A 14,723-nucleotide genomic window follows, 5' to 3' on the forward strand; every position below is an offset into this window, starting at 1 on the left:
GTTCTATTCCGGGGTCGTTTGCACAAAAGTCAAACTCCGGTCAACTCTTTTTATTTAAGTTTCCAAAATAAGAATATATTGTTCTTTCAATTAAATCTCGAATCATCCGAAAAACAAACTCGACAGCGCGCGCAAATCATAATACACATTACGAAGCTGTTCGAGGTCTTAAGCCACTGAACGGGATGCTAATTCTTAAAACGACAAGTCGAGTCGTTACAAAGAAAGACTGTCCAAAGTTGAAAAATAAGGTCAAACCTAACAATGGGAAGGATGTCATGGATTCAAATGTAGCTGATTGTGACGACTCTAATTTCTTACTAGTTACAGCTGAGCCATTCAAACCATCTGACATATGTCTGATAGATTCAGCTTGTAGCTATCATATATCTCCCAACAAGGACTGGTTCGTTGATTTTCAAGAAGGAGAATATGGAGTTATTCACACCGTAAATAACAATCCTCTTACCGCATACGGTATTGGTTCAATCCAATTAACGAACCATGATGAATTGATGAGAACATTAACAGATGTTCGATACGTACCGGAATTGAAAAATAATCTAATTTCTGTAGGAGCCCTAGAGTCAAAGGGGCTCTAAGTCATTACAGAAAATGGGGTAATGAGAATATGCTCTGGTGCACTAGTGGTAATGAAGGAAATTCGAAGAAATGATAACATGTACCACTATCACGTTAGTACAGTTATTTGGACAGCAACAGTGACATCTAGTGATGACAAGGAGGCAGAAGCAACCAAGCTATGGCACATGCGCTTGGGACATGCTGGATAAAAATCCTTGAAATATTTATCAGATCAAGGATTGTTAAAAGAAGTAAAGACATGCAATTTGGAGTTTTGTGAGCATTGTGTCAAGGGGAAACAGAGAAGGGTTAAATTTGGAACAACTATCCATAATACTAAAGGTATTTTGGATTATGTTCACTCTGATGTTTGGGGTGCTTCCAAAAAACCTTCTTTAGGTGGGAAACACTATTTTGTAACATTTATTGATAAATTTTTCCGGAGAGTGTTGGTGTATACTATGAAAACCAAAGATGAGGTACTGGAAATTTTTCTCAAATGGAAGGCGATGATGGAGACTCAAACAAGCAGAAAGATAAAGTGTCTCCGCACATATAACGATGGAGAATACAAAAATGATCTTTAAAATAAAATTTGTGAAGATGATGGCATTTTGAAACATTTCAACCTCATAAATAAACCACAGCAGAATGGAGTGGCAGAATGCATGAACCGGACTTTGCTGGAGAAGGTTCGGTGTATGTTGTCCAATGCTGGCTTGGGCAAAGAGTTTTGGGCTGAGGCAATAACATATGCATGACACCTCATTAATTGTCCACCATCTCCCGCTATTTGAGACAAGACACTATTTAAAAAATGGTATGGAAAACCTACTAAAGATTTTAATTTTTTGCATGTATTGGCTCAATTGCATTCTATCATGTGAAAGAGTCAAAATTGGATCCGAGAGCAAAGAAAGCTATATTTATGGGGATTACTTTTGGAGTCAAAAGATACCGATTATGGTGTCCAAGACAAGAAAAATTATATTCAGCAGAGTTGTTACCTTTGATAGATCTTCCATAACAGATAAAGTGATAGTTGAAGGTGTCAAACAAACCGATGGTGCTTCAAAGCAGGTAGAATTTGAGGGAAAATTAATTCTCCCAAAACAGGGAGACAACGAAGAAACAATAGAAGATTTTTCCCTCGAAGAAGAGTCAGTGGAAGGGGAGATTCCAATCAGGAACCCCAACCACAACTTGAATCAATAGCAACTAGCAAGCCAAAAAGAACAATAAAGAACATGTTCGTCTCATAGAGACGGTGGCTTGTGCAACCTCAATTATAGATGATGGTGTTCCTACCACTTATAAAGACGCAGTCCAAAGTTCCAAAGAAGATAAGTAAAGGATTGCCATGAATGAAGAAATACAGTCCCTTCATCAGAATTGCACATGAAAATTGGTCAATCTCCCGAAGGGCAAGAAAGCAATTAGGTGCAAATGGATATTTTTGCAAAGAAAGAAGGATTTCCTAACCAAGAAGATGTTTGTTACAGAGCAAGATTAGTGGCCAAAGGGTACGCTAAAAAGGAGGTAATTGATTACAATGATGTGTTTTCTCCAGTCGTAAAACACTTCTCCATTAGAGTTTTGTTGGATTTGGTAGCACAATTGAATTTGGAACTACTTCAGTTAGATGTAAAAACTGCATTTTTACATGGAGACTTAGAAGAAGAAATTAATATGACTCAGCTAGAAAGATTCAAAGTTGCTGAAAAGGAAAATATGGTGTGCAAACTTAAAAATTGTTGTACGGATTGAAATAATCTTCTAGACAATGGTAAAAACGATTTGACAAGTTTATGTTGCGGCAGAAGTACAAAAGAAGCAAATACAATCATTGTGTGTATTTGCACAAGCTTGAAGACGGATTCTTCATAAATCTTCTCCTATATGTTGATGATATGTTGATAGCTTCCAAAAGTCAAGAGGAAATGAGAAGTTGAAGATTCAACTAAGAAAGGAGTTTGAGATGAAGGATTTGGGTGAGGCGAAGAAAATTCTTGGCATAGAGATAAAAAGAGATAGACATTCAAAGAAACTCTATCTATCTCAGAAAGAATACTTGAAGGGAGTAATAGATCGATTTGGCATGAATGAGAACACGAAGTCGGTTAGCACTCCTCTTGCTCTTCACTTTAAGCTTAGTGCTGCTATGTCGCCAAAAAATGAAGCTGAACGAGAGTATATGTCAAGAGTGCCATATGCGAATGCCGTTGGTAGCTTGATGTATGCAATGGTTTGCACAAGACCTGATATTTCAAATGCTATTAGAGTTGTAAGCATGTATATGCATATCTAGGAAAGGAGCATTGGCAAGCTGTGAAATGGATTATACGGTATATTCATAATACTGTAGATGTTGGATTGATTTTTGAGCAGGAAGATAGTCAGCATCTGATTGGATATTGTGACTCGGATTATGCGGGTGATTTGGACAAGCGTAGATCAAGTACTGGTTATGTTTTCACTTTTGCAAATGCACCAGTTAGTTGGAAGTTCGATATCACTTTGTACGAGATATTATAGAAGAAGGTGGAGTTACGGTACAGAAAATTCGGACTACAGACAACCGTGCTGATATGATAATAAAAGTAGTGACTGCGATCAAGTTTCGACATTGTTTGAACTTGATCAACATTATTGAACTTTGAAGATTGAAGTTGAAGACACAAGCAAAATTTATCAGTGAGAGAAAATTGAAAAAGTAAAATCTTGCCAAGATGAAAATTTGTTGAATTTGAGAAGATTAACGTGAACTAGTGTAAACATTTGAAATCTCCTTTTAGGAAGAAATTGGTAGATGCATTTTTCATGCATTTACATTGCATGATCACACTTAATGTAATGCCATGCATGACATTATTAAGGTCATTTCCCTTCTATAAATAACAAGAGTTTTGTTCATTTGTAAAACATCTCTCACTTGCTTTTTTATCTGCTAAGACATTTAAATCTTCTTTCTCTTGTAGTATTTCACTTGTATTTTTGGAGTGAAATAAAGTTTGAGTTGATTGTGTACGAGAGCTAGGCAAGAATCAAATTTTTTCGAACCTCGTAAATTTCTGGTGTTTTTTTTTATTATTGTCTCATTATTAGCTACCTTTAGATATAATAGTTGGGATTTAGTCATTCTCTATATATTCGGCTTTCCTATAGAATAAACAACAGCAAAGCAAAATTAATGGTGGCTGAAACATCATGGTTTCTAGCCCGTAAAGTCTCGTATATATCTCCTTTTTTATTCTCCTTTTTCTCTTTTAGTTTGTGGATGTGGGCTGCTGCTTTGTGCTGAAGCTTTTAGTAGCTTTACTTCCTAACCCAAAAAAAACTATATACTGGTATTAGTAATTGCTCAATAAGTAATAACCTCAGGTCTATAAACCAGGAATCAATAGAAGCTGGTGCTTAGCTTAATTTGTACCATTCTAAGAGATGTTTCGACCAAAAGGCAATATTTGTACAAACAAAGACGTGGGAATTAATATGCAATTGGTAAAGAAGCAGATGCAGTACATTCCAATTTGGCCATTCTATCTTTTTGTGCTGTTTTTTCAAGAAAATCAAGTTTCATCTGCTTTAACATCAGTGTTAGCGAAGCCTCACTGCGTAGAAAGATGTGGCAACTTGACCATTCCTTATCCATTTGGAATAGGGAGAAAGTGTTACTTTGACAAGCCATTTGAAATTATGTGCAACGACAACAAGATTGCTTACCTGCCTTGGCTTAATGAATCTGTATCCCATATTTCAATGAACTATATCAAGACTCTAGTGAATTCCGTACCTGTTCCTTACAACAGATCCTCTGGTCAAAATGTATATGGGGACAAAAGTGGATATGGATCTAATGACGATCCGTATTATAGTATTTCACCAACTAAGAATAAGTTGGTAGGAATTGGATGTGATATGTTTGCTTATGCCAAAGATGAAGATACTAGAGACATTGTAAGTGGATGTGCGTCTTTCTGCAGCATTAGAGATGATGGTACTAATGGTAGTTACAGAACAGCAGCTACTTCATCATCGTCGACGCATTGCACGGGAAGAAATGGCTGTTGTGAAACTGCTTTCTCAAAAGCACCAAAAAGTTTCACAGCCACAATACAAACAATGAATACACAGCAAACATCATGGGCATCTAGCAATTGCAGCTATATCTTATTTGTGGACAAAGGTTTTACTAACTTCACTGAATTGCTAGGTAAGTATTCAACCTCCAACTGCAAAGAAGATTACTATTTTGCAGCTGAATGGACGCTGGATTGGGTAATTGGGAATGTCAGTTGTGTCCATGCTATAAAAAGCCCAAAATATGCATGTGGAAAGCATAGTCAGTGTATCAATGAATTTGCCAGAGAAGCCGGCGGATACAGATGCGGTTGTTCTCCTGGTTATCAAGGCAATCCTTACCTCCCAAATGGATGCAAAGGTTTGAAAATAACTAAATCCCTTGTTTCATTTATCTGAGAAGAAAAAGATGGCGAAATAAACCCAACGTGTATTTGTTATTTTTTCTCAAGTGCTTTCTTTGTTTTGTTGTTCTACAGATATCAATGAGTGTGCAAGTCCAATTGGAAAACGTTGTCCAAATAATACTCAGTGCATTAATACATCTGGAAGCTTCTTTTGTGAGACAAATAGCGAGAAACGCATGCTCAGGAAACAGCTCTACATAGGTACTCAGCTTACACCTCAAATTTCCTATATAAACAGTTCAGTGTTCACATTTTTTTTCATTGTTGTAATTCCTCATTCTGTTTCCTACCATATTCTAGTATTTCCAGAATGAATCATGTTCTTTTCATTAAAAAAAATTTGTTCTGCAAACAAACAGGTATTGTAGCAGCTAGTAGTTCTATAATCCTACTGGCTGTTTGTCTTGGGCTATATCGACGACTTCAAAAAAGAAAAGAGAGGAAAACTAAACAAAGGTTTTTCAAGAGGAATGGCGGATTGTTATTGGAACAACGGATCTCTTTAAGTGGACAAAGTAGTAATGGTAATACTTTGCCAGGGTTGAAACTTTTCCTAAAAGAGGAGTTGGAAAAAGCAACAGACAACTTTAACGAACGTCGAATTCTAGGTAGGGGAGGGCTTGGAACTGTCTATAAAGGAATGTTAGCAGATGGAAGTATTGTGGCTGTGAAGAAATCCAACATAGTGGATGAAACTCAGGTTGATCAGTTCATTAATGAAATTTTCATCCTCTCCCAATTAAGTCACAGACACATAGTCAAAATTCTAGGCTGCTGTTTAGAGACTCAAGTTCCTCTCTTAGTTTATGAATATATCTCAAATGGCACATTGGCATCTCATATTCATAGAAATTTTAGTCCAAGTTGTTCAACCACATCAACAGCAATAGGACTATCTTGGGAGCATCGGTTGCGAGTTGCTGCAGAAGCTGCAGGGGCGCTTTCTTACTTGCACTCATGTGCTTCTAGTGCTATTTTCCACAGAGACATCAAATCAAGCAACATACTATTGGACGAGAATTTTAGAGCTGTAATATCTGATTTTGGTATTTCAAGGTTAGTACCCATCGACAAGACTCACTTAACGACACTAGTTGGAGGTACATTTGGTTATTTGGACCCGGAATACTTTCGATCAGGCCAGCTTAGTGATAAAAGTGATGTCTATGCATTTGGTGTCGTTTTGGCGGAGCTTTTAACAAGCCAAAAAGCTGTCTCTTTAGATACAAATAACTATGATCAAGGTCTAGTAATGCGTTTCAAGTCATCGTTAAAACAAGGTCGTATACTTGACATTGTAGATCCTGAAATTGTTGAACTTGTGAATGAGGAGATTATTATTGCTGTAGCCAAGCTTGCCAAGAGATGCTTAAAGTTTAACTCAAGGGAAAGACCATATATGAAAGAGGTGGCAACGGTACTTGACCAACTAAGAAGCACAAGGAGTGATGTGACTTGCGGTAATAGTTTTCAAGATAACATGTCTCTAAGAAGTGAAAGCTCAAGTAGCTATATATCAGACAGTCAAATAGAAGAAAACTCATCACCTAAAGTCTCATAATTGATAGCAAATTCCCTATTACTAGAGAAAAAATGTTTGTAGTGGTTTAATTTCTTGTGATTTATTCAATTGCCTTGGTACGTAATTAACGAAAACTCTTTGAAAGTGTGCGGTAATGCATTGTTGAATTTAATGATGATTGCAATAAGATAATAAAAAGTTGTGTTGTTGCTTGCTAAAAGCCTTCTGATAACATACAACAACAACCCCCCATTGGAATCCCAAAAGTGGAGTATGGGGAGGGTAGTGTGTACGCAGAACTTACCCCTATCCTGAAAAAGTAGAGAGGATGTTTATGATAGACCTTCAGCTCAAAAATGACGGAAAAAAACAACATATAACATATACAGTTCGTAAAAGGATTTCGGAGTCCAAACTTCCACACATGGCTATTGGTAAGTGGTGCTGAATATATAGCTTCATAGTTCATATATAATAACCAATGTCGAAATGGGATGCCGAATTGGTTATACATTGAAAAACCTTTTAGAAACATAATGGACAGCTACCAATGTGAACTACAACAAGATTCCACAAACTTCAGTATTTACATTTGCTACAACACATATTCTTTTGTAACATGATTTACAAATCAATATCCTCTGTACATGAAGATCAAACAAAATTAAGTATAACATCCACTTCTGATCTCATTCAAACAGAGGGATTAGGATAATCATATTACAACGTTTTCTACCATTGCCAATTGGCTTAGCCAAGGAAGCAACTTTTCATGGACAAGATCAGGCCTGTCATCGTGAGGGCAATGTCCGACTCCTTCCAAAAGAAATAGACTCACATTTGGTTTTTGAGAAGGTAAGGATGAGAAGTATTTACCAACAGGGCCATCAATTGGGGTAAATGGATCTTGATCACCCCATAAGACAAGGATAGGGAGTGTAATTTTTGGGATCAACTGCACTGGATTTGGCCCCGGCGGACCTGTCACAATGGACACAAAAGCATCGAGCGCGCCTTCATCATCTGCTGGTCCCTTAATAATCTCCACCAAATCTTCATCCACAGACTCCTTATTCCCATAAACAGACAACAAGATATTCTTTAGATTTTCTCTTTGTTTGACCCGATTAAAGATTGCAGAAGCAACTGATCTTTGGTTCAATAAGAAATCAACAAGCCAGAGTAAGGGCAATAGTAACTTAATCCTCCAATCATCAACAATTGCCTTGTTATTCATGCCTCCAGCACAGTTCAACAAAACAAGCCCTTGAATGGATGTTTGGGAAGGATCTGCAGCAGCTATTACGCAAGCAAGGCTTCCAACAGAGTTCCCTACCAATACAGTTGGTCTTTGAATAATTTCATTCGCAAAATCCAATATTAACTGAGCCCAAGATTCCATGTTATATTCATATCCTACTGGTTTGTCAGAAGCACCAAAGCCAAGGAGGTCAATAGCATACACTGTGTAGTTTTGAGCGAGCGTCGCAATGTTCCGGCGCCAGTGGGCGACTGAGGCACCAAAACCATGAACTAGGAGTAGAGAAGGATGAGAAGTGTTTTCGTTGCGTGCTTGATAAACCAAGTAGTTTATGTTGTAATCTCTCCATACCCATGTTTTGCATACTGTCTTAATCTCGTTCACCTCAAGCGGTAATGGTTCTTCCTCTTTTGAAACAATGGCGGAGGTGAAGGAGGCAGAGCATTTGATGCAGCTAATAGTGATACACCTGTGCTCGGTATGACTACTTTGAAGACCAATGTTCAAATTGAAGATGGTGTTATGTTGCTTCTTTAAGTTCCTCGATGCAGCAAACGGTGATGAAGGTAGAAAAACAAAGGGAGGAGCACCAACAGCTACAACCATCGTTTTCCCTGGGCTGCTAAAGCGTCTGCAACTAAACTATTAAAGGAAGATAAGCAAGATATGAGGTGAAACTCTTGATCAACAGGCACAAGATACGCTATAATAACTATAAAGGACACAAAAGAGACAGATTCCTCATCAGTTACAGATGCATTTCGATAAGAATACCATATTCAAGGAACATCCAGACTAGAACAAGGAAGTATGGCAATAAGAGAACCTTCCCTTCTTAATGAGATCAAGAACATTTAACGCATTAACGAATTAGAGAAAAAGCACAAAAGAATTAAGGAAATGCGTGCACGGTGAAATCTTATTAAAATATGAACACAAAATTGTGAGATGGTTTGCTCGACAGCCATGCAGCAAAGGCTGCATCAGCTACAAGTTTCAAAATATGTCATCAGCAACAAAAAAATGTCATCTACATCCAGCAATTAGAACAAAAAGTCCTTAGATGCCGGAAGTATCAACCCACTCATATTCAAATATGAGCTTTTAATTCTCATCTGGGCTGCATTATGAGAATAGTGTATAAACACAAGGAAAAAACCAGCAGATGCTGAAGTAAAGCATACAGTGCAATAAGAGCATCTAACATGAAAAAGTCAAGTCAGTTAAAAGGAGAGTTCAAGTAGCTTGAGACAACGGAAATCAAGCTTACAGGGCAAAAAATGGTATCCCAGAATTATCTTCTATAATAATGTATTTGTCAAACTCAGTGCATAAATGAGCAAACTATCTTAGGGATGTGATTCATTTTATGTTTGATTGGATAGACAAAATATTTAAACCAGAACTCATGCATAGTTAAACTCCTATTTTTCTTGTCTTTTTGGTTGCTGAAATCATTAATATATATGTCTGCATTCTTATAGTACTCACATTCAGACATCTTTCACTTCCCAAGATAAAGTCTTTTGAAACACTTTAAAATAACTGCTAATATCGAGCATAAAAAGTCATTAGTGAAGCTTGATCCTCTTCAAAGATTTCCAAAGGCATTCCAGTCCAAAATTGGCCAAATCTATTGCTTTAAGAACTTAAAGCAATCATGAGGGGCAAATTAAAATAAAAATCATCAGCGAATGAAAAGTGTAGAACTCAATTATAATGAACCCCAAATACCAAATTCTCCGCAGAAAAGAACCAAAATCATATTTACGCCGTAAAAATCTAAATCTTTCAACTTTAAAAAAAGGGTAGATGAAATGCTAGAACCAAACCGTAAGAGGAGAAAACCAGAGGGAGAGAGATGTGATTTTGGCAAGTACCTGCGATGAACTAACAACACTCACTTGGAACACTTAGAAATTAGAATTGAAGTAAGGAAGAAAAGGAAGCTATCGAAAAGCAAAATATCTGCATAGCTCTTCGTGTAGGCAGCAACAGTTCTATTACACAACAAGACAGAATAAAAAGGGTCTTGTGGGTGAAAGTTTGAGGTTGTCTTTAATTTGACACTAGTTCTTTTCTTTCTTTCTTTTTTTCTGTTCTTTCTTTCTTTTTTATTTTAACCCCATATGTTGTTTGCATTCTTACTTCGCCCTCCAGAGTTTCTATTATTTCACTTTTTTCTTTTCAGTTTGATACCGCATATATATTTCTTCTTTGATTATAAACATATCATCGATCTGACAGCTACATTTTTAGCCTGGCGAAGTGTTGTATTCTGACTTTCTAATATATGTATTGGCAAAGTGTATGTACTTATGGTCTAGTTTATTCTAGATCATATATTTCAAAAGTATTTTTTTTTATTTTAAATTTTATGTCCAGTCAAATACCATAACACAAATGGTATTTGAAGTGGTTCAAGGAACAATGAAGGCTGCGGTCAAAGAGTCTGCAAGGATTAAGATCGAGGAGTCATCAAAGAACGAGGTCGAGGTCAAATACCCTTGACAGGGTTATAACGGCTAGTTTCAAGATAGGACATTAAAGAAAATATTCTAATGGATATTCTCTGCGTTTGTACTATTAGGGTTTCTAGGAATATGTTCCCTATAAATAGAAAGAGACACAATGATAGGGGCCATGGGATATTCATTTGTAAAGAACATATTGACTTTATAAGAGAGAATCCGATCTTATCGCACAGACACAAAAATAACCATTTTTCAAGATTCTTGTCTCGCATTTTCCCAGATCCAAGAATGACCCAAGTATTCAAAGGCTTATCAATCATTCATCATTGTCAAAAAGAATAACCACTGATCTCATCCATTTTCGGATGACTCACACATTTTATTTACCTAAATACTATTTATTGCTATTTATTACTATTTAATGTCATATTCTATTTTTTTGAATCATTGAATATTACTATCATTGCTCATATTTACTACCATCCGGGGAGAATATACTAGTTGTCTGGTCTTGACACACGTAGCTTTATCTTTTGGATATTATATTTAAGTAAGATTAACTCTTCATTATATAAATCTAATTGGTTGAGCTAAAAATAATAATGTTTTGTCAAACAGTTTGGCGCCGTCTGTGGGAATTTCATAGTTAAATTTTTTAGTTTCCTTTAGATCTACAACTAACATGAGTCACTAACCTTACAAACCCCAAGATTCCCCCGGTCTATAGTTAATTTTTTAGTCTCCTTTAGATCAGCAGCTTTCTTTGCACGTACAAATACCTACATGGCAGGTAACCAAGGAAAAATGACTATAAGTAACAGGTGATTTTCCTAGCAACCTCATGAATGCTATCAACGAGAGCTGTGAAACACCAGGCGAGGACATGACGCCCACTGCCTCCCTTAGGCGCGAGAGGTCGCCTCCTCCCCATTGTAGTATGACAAAACCCAATGGAAAAGGGCCTCCACGTCCACAGAAGAAGGGACGCCACCGGCCATGAAAAAACTCCTCGAAGCATGGCTGACCGATACGCTAGTAAGCGTGCTCAACAAGCCCACTCCAGGCACAACTACAGAGACCGCAAGAGCATGCACATTACAACGAGCAGACGAACAAAGCAACTGACTAGACCCTCCAACACTAGGTATAACTCACAATATTACTAACAGTACATGTGATAGTGCCCTCGACATTGTTCTAAAGAGGATGGAGGAAATGGAGAATGAAAATAAAGCACTCACGGACCAAATGAAAGAACATCAAGAACGATTCGACAAGATACCAGGCGCTCCTAAGCTTTTGCCAAAGAGGGACGTCGTAGGTTCATAGAATAGCAGTACAGCAAAGAAGCAGCCTCGCATGCCATACCAAAGACCTTCAAAACGCCTCCATACCTCAGGATATACGACAGAACGACCGATCTCGAAGATCATGTGATTCATTACGTCACTGCCGTGAAATGCAATGACCTCACCAAGGAACAAGTGTCCTTTATATTGCTGAAGAAGTTTGGTGAAACCTTTATGGGAGGGGCATTAACATGGTACTCACACCTACCAGCTCGCTTCATAGAAACTTTCGAGGAAATGGCCGATAAGTTCGTAACGACACATGCCGGAGCCAAGAAGGCCAAAACAATGGTAAATGACATATTCGCCATCAAGCAGTCCATGGGAGAAGGACTGAGGGATTTCCTTACCCAATTAAACAGGGTAAGGATGAATCTGCCGAAAGTGTCCGAGGGGATAGCGGTCGTGGCCTTTCAGAACGGGTTAAGTAGAGATAGTTCGAGAGCAACAAGAAAATTGTTGAGTCGATTGATAAAATATCCCCCAACCACTTGGGACAGGATCCACAATGCTTACTGTGCTGAAGTCCAAGAAGATGAGGACGGCCCCAACGACCAACCTATCGTCTCATCTCAGTATAAGCCGGGTACAGAAAAGAATGAAGAGACAATATCAGTAGGGATCACCCGGTCTCACCACCCAACAGGGAACGAAACCAACAATATGTCAGGGGCCACGCCCCCCTTCCCTACGCTACGAAGAAGGCCTATCCATGTCGAGGACATGGATTCACTGGAACGAGAGAGGATGCCCCCTTTATTGTTTGCTCATAATTTTTGCGTATCACCTATAGAAATAGTCTATGCTCTGGAGAAACTCGGAACGAAGGTAAAGTGGCCGCCAAAGATGAGGTCCGATCCAAGCACCAGAAAATCCGACGTCTTCTGCGAGTTCCACCAGGAACGTGGGCACAAAATAGAAGATTACATCACCCTCAGGCAAGAAGTTGTGAACATGTTGTGGAAGGGACACCTCAAAGAGCTGTTAAGCGACAAGGGGAGAAAAAACTTCGCTAGAGGACATGAAAACCAAGGTCCGGCGATGCCGCCATCACCAGCTCGTACTATCAACATGATCATCGGCGGCAGCGATGACGCCTCTATCAACGGTATTAAATTCACCACCACTCACAAGCGATCTATCACCCGTGAACGGTACGACAAACTTGAAGAAAGTATCATCTTCGACGAGTCAGATGCTGACGGTTTGACTTACCCTCATAATGATGCCCTTGTCATTACTTTGCGCACTTTAGATACTGATGTCAAACACATCATGGTGGACGATGGAAGTGGAGCATATATTATCCATCCCCGATTCCTCACCCAAATTAGACTCAAGGACAAGATAGTGCCGCGCTACATCACGCTTATCGATTTTAATAATGCAGTTGAGCGGACATCGGGAGAAATTACACTCCCCGTATTGGCTGGCGGCATGACGCTGGAGACGACATTACACATCATGGACCAGGCCACCGCGTACAACGCCATAGTAGGACGACCATGGATACATCCCATAAGAGCTATCCCCTCCAGCCTATACTAAGTACTCAAATTCCTTACACCTTGGGGGATATTCAGAATACGTGGAGAACAACATACATCCCGGTAGTGCTACCGTATTGACTTGGACAACACAACAACCCAATAGAAAGAAGACAAGGAAAAAGAGGCATAACAATCAGTAGGGCTAAGGACAACACAAAAAAAGACTACGGACGTCATCATGGATCCCGAAATGATAGAAGATGCGGATACAACCATAGAAGACCTCGACCCCATTAAATTAGACCCCAATGACTGTAGGAAAAAGGCCCACATCGGTTGCAAACTCCGAGAACTAGGTAAATTCAGTCAGTTCTTGATAGTTAATGCAGATTTGTTTGCCTTCAGCCATGCAGACATACTGGGCATCCCCATGGATATCGCCACACACAAATTAAATGATGACCCATTCTACCCCCCAGTAAGGTAGGTCAGGCATAAATTAAACTCCGCTATCAATAATGTCGTTCGCAAAGAGGTGGAGAAATTATTAGAAAATGGCTCTATCAAGGAGTCAAAGTACCCTAAATGGATCGCCAACATAGTGATGGTCAAAGAGAAAAATGGAAAATGGTGAATATACGTGGATTTCAAGGACTTGAACAAAGCAAGCCCAAAGGATTCGTTCTAGTTACCACATATCGACCAACTTATTGACGCAATGATAGGGCACGAGTTATTGAGTTTCTTGGACGCGTACTCAAGCTATAACCAGATACTTATGGAAGAATAGGACCTGGAGAAAACCACGTTCATCACCCACCAAGAAACGTATTGTTATAGGGTCATGCCATTTGGGCTGAAGAACGCGGGGGCTACATATCAAAAGTTGGTCACGAAGATGTTCAAAGATCAGCTTGGCAAGACCATGGAAGTATATCAACGACATACTGATCAAGTCCATAAGAGCAGAGGACCATATCGACCATTTGAAGGAAATGAAACTAAATCCGGAGAAATACGCATTTGGCGTATCCTCTAGGAAGTTGTTGGGCTTCTTAGTGTCACAACGGGGGATCGAGGTTAACTCGGACCAAATCAAAGCTATTGAAGGGATACCAGAGCTCCTGACTACGAAAAATCAAGTCCAAAGGTTGACTGGTCGAATCGCCGCTTTATCGAGATTCATATCGCAATCGTCCGACATATGTCATAAAATTTTCGGTGTGCTCAAAAAGGACAACATCCTCGAATGGACACCCGAGTGCATACAAGTTTGTGATAACTGAAGGCATATCTGTCATCACCACCCCTACTTTCATAGCCCGAACCCGGAGAACATCTCCTCGTCTACCCGGTCATCTCCGAAGTAGTAGTAAGCGTGGTCCTAATACAAGAAAATAAAGGTACGCAATATCCCATCTATTACATTAGCAAAACACTCATCGACGCCAAGATGATGTATCCGCACCTCGAGAAACTGACATTGGCACTATTCATAGCTTCACGAAAGCTTAGACCCTATTTCCAGTGCCACCCTATCTCGGTCGTTACCACA

At 38.9% G+C, this 14,723-nt stretch overlaps 3 protein-coding genes across 3 annotated transcripts; 2 read left to right on the forward strand and 1 right to left on the reverse strand.

Moving 5' to 3' along the window:
• The first annotated feature begins 3,872 nt into the window (after nt 1-3,872).
• LOC104110178 (wall-associated receptor kinase 2-like) lies at nt 3,873-6,728 on the forward strand. Its single transcript, XM_009619621.4, has 3 exons — nt 3,873-5,026; nt 5,145-5,273; nt 5,432-6,728. Exons 1-3 carry the CDS (start codon nt 4,027-4,029, stop codon nt 6,631-6,633), a joined length of 2,331 nt encoding a protein of 776 aa, XP_009617916.1. The 5' UTR covers nt 3,873-4,026; the 3' UTR covers nt 6,634-6,728.
• Nucleotides 6,729-7,162: 434 nt separating this feature from the next.
• Nucleotides 7,163-8,461, reverse strand: LOC104110179 (uncharacterized). Its single transcript, XM_018775614.3, has one exon. It carries the CDS (start codon nt 8,459-8,461, stop codon nt 7,310-7,312), a length of 1,152 nt encoding a protein of 383 aa, XP_018631130.1. The 3' UTR covers nt 7,163-7,309.
• Nucleotides 8,462-11,915: 3,454 nt separating this feature from the next.
• On the forward strand, nt 11,916-13,226 carry LOC104110181 (uncharacterized). The gene has a single exon (XM_009619626.1). The coding sequence runs from the start codon at nt 11,916-11,918 to the stop codon at nt 13,224-13,226; it is 1,311 nt and encodes a 436-aa protein (XP_009617921.1).
• The last annotated feature ends 1,497 nt before the right edge of the window (nt 13,227-14,723 follow it).

Source organism: Nicotiana tomentosiformis, chromosome 2, assembly GCF_000390325.3.
Source record: "Nicotiana tomentosiformis chromosome 2, ASM39032v3, whole genome shotgun sequence".
Lineage (NCBI taxonomy): Eukaryota > Viridiplantae > Streptophyta > Magnoliopsida > Solanales > Solanaceae > Nicotiana > Nicotiana tomentosiformis.

Bases quoted from the DNA above. Each gene is read 5' to 3' on its own strand.
- LOC104110178 (XM_009619621.4), top strand. From the start codon at position 4,027: ATGTTTCGACCAAAAGGCAATATTTGTACAAACAAAGACGTGGGAATT. The intron at 5,027-5,144 runs GTTTGAAAATAA...GTTGTTCTACAG, and splicing joins CCTCCCAAATGGATGCAAAG to ATATCAATGAGTGTGCAAGT. The intron at 5,274-5,431 runs GTACTCAGCTTA...GCAAACAAACAG, and splicing joins CAGGAAACAGCTCTACATAG to GTATTGTAGCAGCTAGTAGT.
- LOC104110179 (XM_018775614.3), bottom strand. From the start codon at position 8,461: ATGGTTGTAGCTGTTGGTGCTCCTCCCTTTGTTTTTCTACCTTCATCA.
- LOC104110181 (XM_009619626.1), top strand. From the start codon at position 11,916: ATGGCCGATAAGTTCGTAACGACACATGCCGGAGCCAAGAAGGCCAAA.